The sequence below is a fragment of the Beta vulgaris genome, chromosome 6, assembly GCF_026745355.1.
Source record: "Beta vulgaris subsp. vulgaris cultivar EL10 chromosome 6, EL10.2, whole genome shotgun sequence".
NCBI lineage: Eukaryota > Viridiplantae > Streptophyta > Magnoliopsida > Caryophyllales > Amaranthaceae > Beta > Beta vulgaris.
The window spans coordinates 15,329,153-15,333,649 of record NC_079207.1 but is presented as its reverse complement, the minus strand read 5'-3'; the positions used below and the strand labels follow the sequence as shown (position 1 = coordinate 15,333,649).

Below are 4,497 nucleotides of genomic sequence, written 5' to 3'. Positions count from 1 at the left end.
AACTTAGGCTATGTTTAGTTCACCTGAAATTTTCTGATCTGAACTTATCTGATCTGATCTAAACTTATTTTTTCTAATCTGAACTTATTTTTTCTTATCTGAACTGATCTGATTTACAAGATCTTATCTTTTATAAAATATATTATTACTATTATATTATTACTTTGTAATTCATTATTATGCAATACATTATAAGATCTTCTTTATAGTATTACTATTATTATATTATTTTATTTCTATTACAACTTTTACACAATTTTTGTTAATAATAATAATAATTATTATTATATTTATTATAAAAACAACAATAATAATTATACTCATAATAATAATTATTATTACTAAAAATCTCTATTACATAAGGGAAGGGGGGAGCAACGGTGTCCTCTTTTGAACTGACTATTTTGCCCCCCCCCTTCTTTCTAAATTACAAAAAAAATCTCAATACCAAAATAGGTTCAAACAAAGCCACCGTAAATTAATTTCAACAATCACTCAGAAATCACTTATATGAGGAAACTTTACAAATCACTCATAAAATTGATAAAATCACGTTGTAAAAATCACGCAAATCACTCAAATGATCAGGATACTTTACAAAAACTAAAAATTAACTTATAAACTAAAACTAATATACTATGACGTCAATACATACACAGTTACATACTCACAAAAATTACCTACAAATACAAATCTGAGAAAAAGATAAGATTTTGATTGTGATATCACACAATCGTCCATCGGCGATTTGCGAACTTTCAAACATGTACATAATTCTTTTAATCTTCAAAGTTATTTCACATTAGTCGACTGTTATGTAGTTGAAAAAATGGAGATAATAGAAATTAGTTGAAAAGGGCTTTATATAGTTAGACTTAAATTTGATTCATTTCCATATAAAATTTGAAAACAAGATGTGTATGAAATTTGATTGATTTACGACACTGATGAAAAAGTTACAAATTTAGTACTTTTTTAAAAATTTCAATATAAATTTTTGCCCAAAACTTTTGCAAAATATCCATGTTCAGAAATAAATTTTGAAAAACAAAACAATATCAAACCTTTTTGCGAACAACTTTTGCAAAAATCCATTTTCAGAAAAAAAAATTACATACATCAATTTGCAAAATCAGATTGTGTATGAAAAATTTAAAATATCATTTCACCTATAATTGAAACTCAAATTGTTAAAATCTAGAAAAGGAGAAAAATAAAAAATGACCATTATTTTATGCGAAATCAGATTGTGTATGAAAAACTTAAAATTTCATTTCAAATATAATTGAAACTCAAAATGTTAAAATTTAGAAAAGGAGAAAAATTAAATTGACCATTTCATGCAAAATCAGATTGTGTATGGAAAATTTAAAATTTATTTTCAAATATAATTGAAACTCAAAGTGTGAACATTTAAAATGATGAAATTTTTTAAATATCAATTTGTGAAATCAAAATTTAGAAGTTAGACAAGGAAAAAAAACTGAAATTGTCTTATACTTTTCGGTTACAATTTTGAAATCATACAGAAATTACTGAAATCCATATCAAAAATTATTATAAATTACAAAAATAAATAAAACCAAAAAAAGAACATGACGATATTTAGTAAAGAACATCATACTGATTATAAAAAAATGCGCATATAAAACTTGAGAAACAATAAACTATTCAAAATCACAAAAATGAATAACAACATAAAAAGAACATGAAATCTTATTCACAAAATGGAGGTGAACTTAAATACTAACTTGATTGCATTTTCAGTTTGTTTACTACTTAGTATTAGGCCTAAAATTATCATCGCACGCATCGCGTGCACAAAAGACTAGTAATTATATAACTCAAGTCATTAATTTATAAGAGCACTTATACAATGTTTCACACTTTCCCTTAAAAAAATGTTTCACACTTGAGAAGTCGACAGACTCAACTTTCTTTTTTCATATATAAAATAAAATAAGATATACAAACAACTATGACTTGCGCATAAAAGAAATAAATAGCGTGCAACTTCAAATAGCTAGAGAGATTTGGAATTCGGTAGGAAGAGGTGTACCGAATCTAAATTTATAATTTGTATCTCACACTTAGCTTATTTTGAAATGCAATATGAACTTAGTAGTTTCGTAGTCATGGATTTGAGCTATCATATTATATATATTTCTTATTTTTGCGTCAATCTTATGTTCTTAACACGTGGCTTGTAATTTTCTATTATTTAATAACAACAAAATAACTTAATATAATGATAACAATGACATTTATAATGGTAACAACGAGATTAATAATGATTACCAATATTAATAATTAATAAGTACAACAACAACAATAATAATCCTTTTGAACAAATGTATAGTAAATAATAATACTCCCTTTGTATTTTTTTTATCTTTCTCACTTAGAATCTTGACAATATTCACAATTAGAGAGAATCTTTTAGATTTTTCTCAATATATAAGAAAAAATATAGTCATGTGGGGTTTTGTTTGATTAGTCTCAATGAGTATTTTATTAATATTCAATTAGTATAATTTTTACTAATATGTAATGAAAGATATTTAATAGTAATAATGAGTTTTTAAATATAAGCATGATCTGATATGAACTGATCTGATCTGAGCTGATCTGATATGAACTTATTTTTTCTGATCTGATCTGAACTTATTTTTTCTGATCTGATCTGAACTTATTTTTTCTGATCTGATTAGATCTGAAATAAGCAAAAATAAGGTGAACTGAAATTGATTTTTAAAAGTTTTATTAAAGGAGCAAAATGTTATACTTCATATATGATGAAACAAAATTTTTAACAAAGTTTTTGGTGATTGAGGAAGTTTAAAAGTATATATACCCTAAAAAACACACATCAGAAGGTCGATTATAGTTCATCTCTTATTCTTATATATATACTAATCCAAATCCAGTTTTAACTTTTATCAAACAGTACATGATATATATTATAAAAGTATTTTGATTTTTGACATTTATTCTATAGGCGTGCTCGACAACAATAGTTGTGGTAGTAGCTTTTAGCTGTCAGAGTAGCCGTTAGTTGTGATAGCTAGTAGTTGTTAGTAGTTAGTTGTTGTTTTCTTGTTAGTTGTCCAATGTAGCGGTATAAGATATTGTTGTTCGGTGAAATTAAAGTAGCTGTCAAAGTAGCTTTACAAATAATTAATTAAAAACACAAACAAAACTTTAATATATAATTTCTTTACCACTAAACGCTACCCCAAAAGCTACAAATTGTAGCTTTTCACAAACACTACTAAAACACTATTTATATCACTAAAAGTACTTACATCACTAACTTACCAAACACTACTATTTTTTTTTGAGTGTTTTGACCTAGTCAAGACAATGAAAATTACTTAAAAAACTTGTGTTGAACACGTCCTAAATAACTATACTTAACAACTAATAGCTACCACAACAATTACTTTTTTTTTCTAAATATTGGTCTTAATTTATCGTTTCATTTTCAATTATGCAGCGCTTGACTTGGTTGTCTTTGAGATATGCGGGTGTCCCGAGAGCCCCTCAATTGCACTACATCAACATAAACTATATTGGCGCAGATTTAACCACACATAACCTCAATAGTGCACCCTCTCCTGTAAACAATCACGACAAGTCAACCACCTTTATAGTGCAAAACCAACCACTAAGCCTAGTGCAAAGCCACCCCAAAACAAATCGGAAAAATAAGTACAAGGAGAGAATCAATACACTCCTATTGGTATCCACTCTTGTAGCCACCGTTACTTACGCTTCCGCCTCCAACATCCCTGGCGGCTATAATAACAACAAGCCCAACGAAGGCATGGCTACTCTAGCCCACAAGTGTGCCTTTCAATTGTTTGTGATCACCAACACCATTGCCATGTATAGCGCCATCCTGGCTGTGGTCACCCTTATTTGGGCTCACCTTGATGATCTCAGGCTCGTCCTATTATCGCTTGACTTCGCGCTTCCGTTGCTCGGGATTTCCCTAGCCATGATGTCTGTGGCCTTCATGGCGGCTTTGTACGTGGTGTTGCACACTATAGTTTCTTGGTTAGGTATTATAGTGTTAATTATGGGAGGGGTCTTCTTAGGTGCACTCTTGGTTTTCTTCATTCCTCTATTTTCGCCAACGTCTTGCATTAGGATCAAAATTTTGCGTTATGTCTTTCATGTTCCATTCGCTCTCATGCTGTTAGCTTGTAAGAAGGCAAAAAGTGGAGTGCATTATTGATAATTTATGGATGTTTCAAATGACAAATGCTAAATCATACTCCATATTTTATATCTAGATAATGTTGTTAATTAGGAATGAAAATGTTCTGGCTAACAAATAGTGCAAACGATTAATTATAACTTGTTGGAATCAACATAAATGAATAAATAAAAATACATATTAAAGAATATACAAAATTTACCTACAAACATGGAATAATAGAAAATCGAAAATTTGTACTAGAACTTTCAATATGAGATGATGATACAAGGAGA

General features: G+C 28.4%; 1 protein-coding gene across 1 annotated transcript in view; it reads left to right on the top strand.

Moving 5' to 3' along the window:
• Positions 1 to 4,257, top strand: part of LOC104895951 (protein ACCELERATED CELL DEATH 6) — an 11,634-nt gene extending 7,377 nt beyond the window's left edge. Inside the window, exon 3 of the mRNA XM_010682598.4 lies at positions 3,497 to 4,257. Coding sequence (XP_010680900.2) covers positions 3,497 to 4,240 — 744 coding nt within the window. The 3' untranslated portion in view covers positions 4,241 to 4,257. The remainder of the gene's footprint in view (positions 1 to 3,496) is intronic.
• Positions 4,258 to 4,497: the final 240 nt, after the last annotated feature.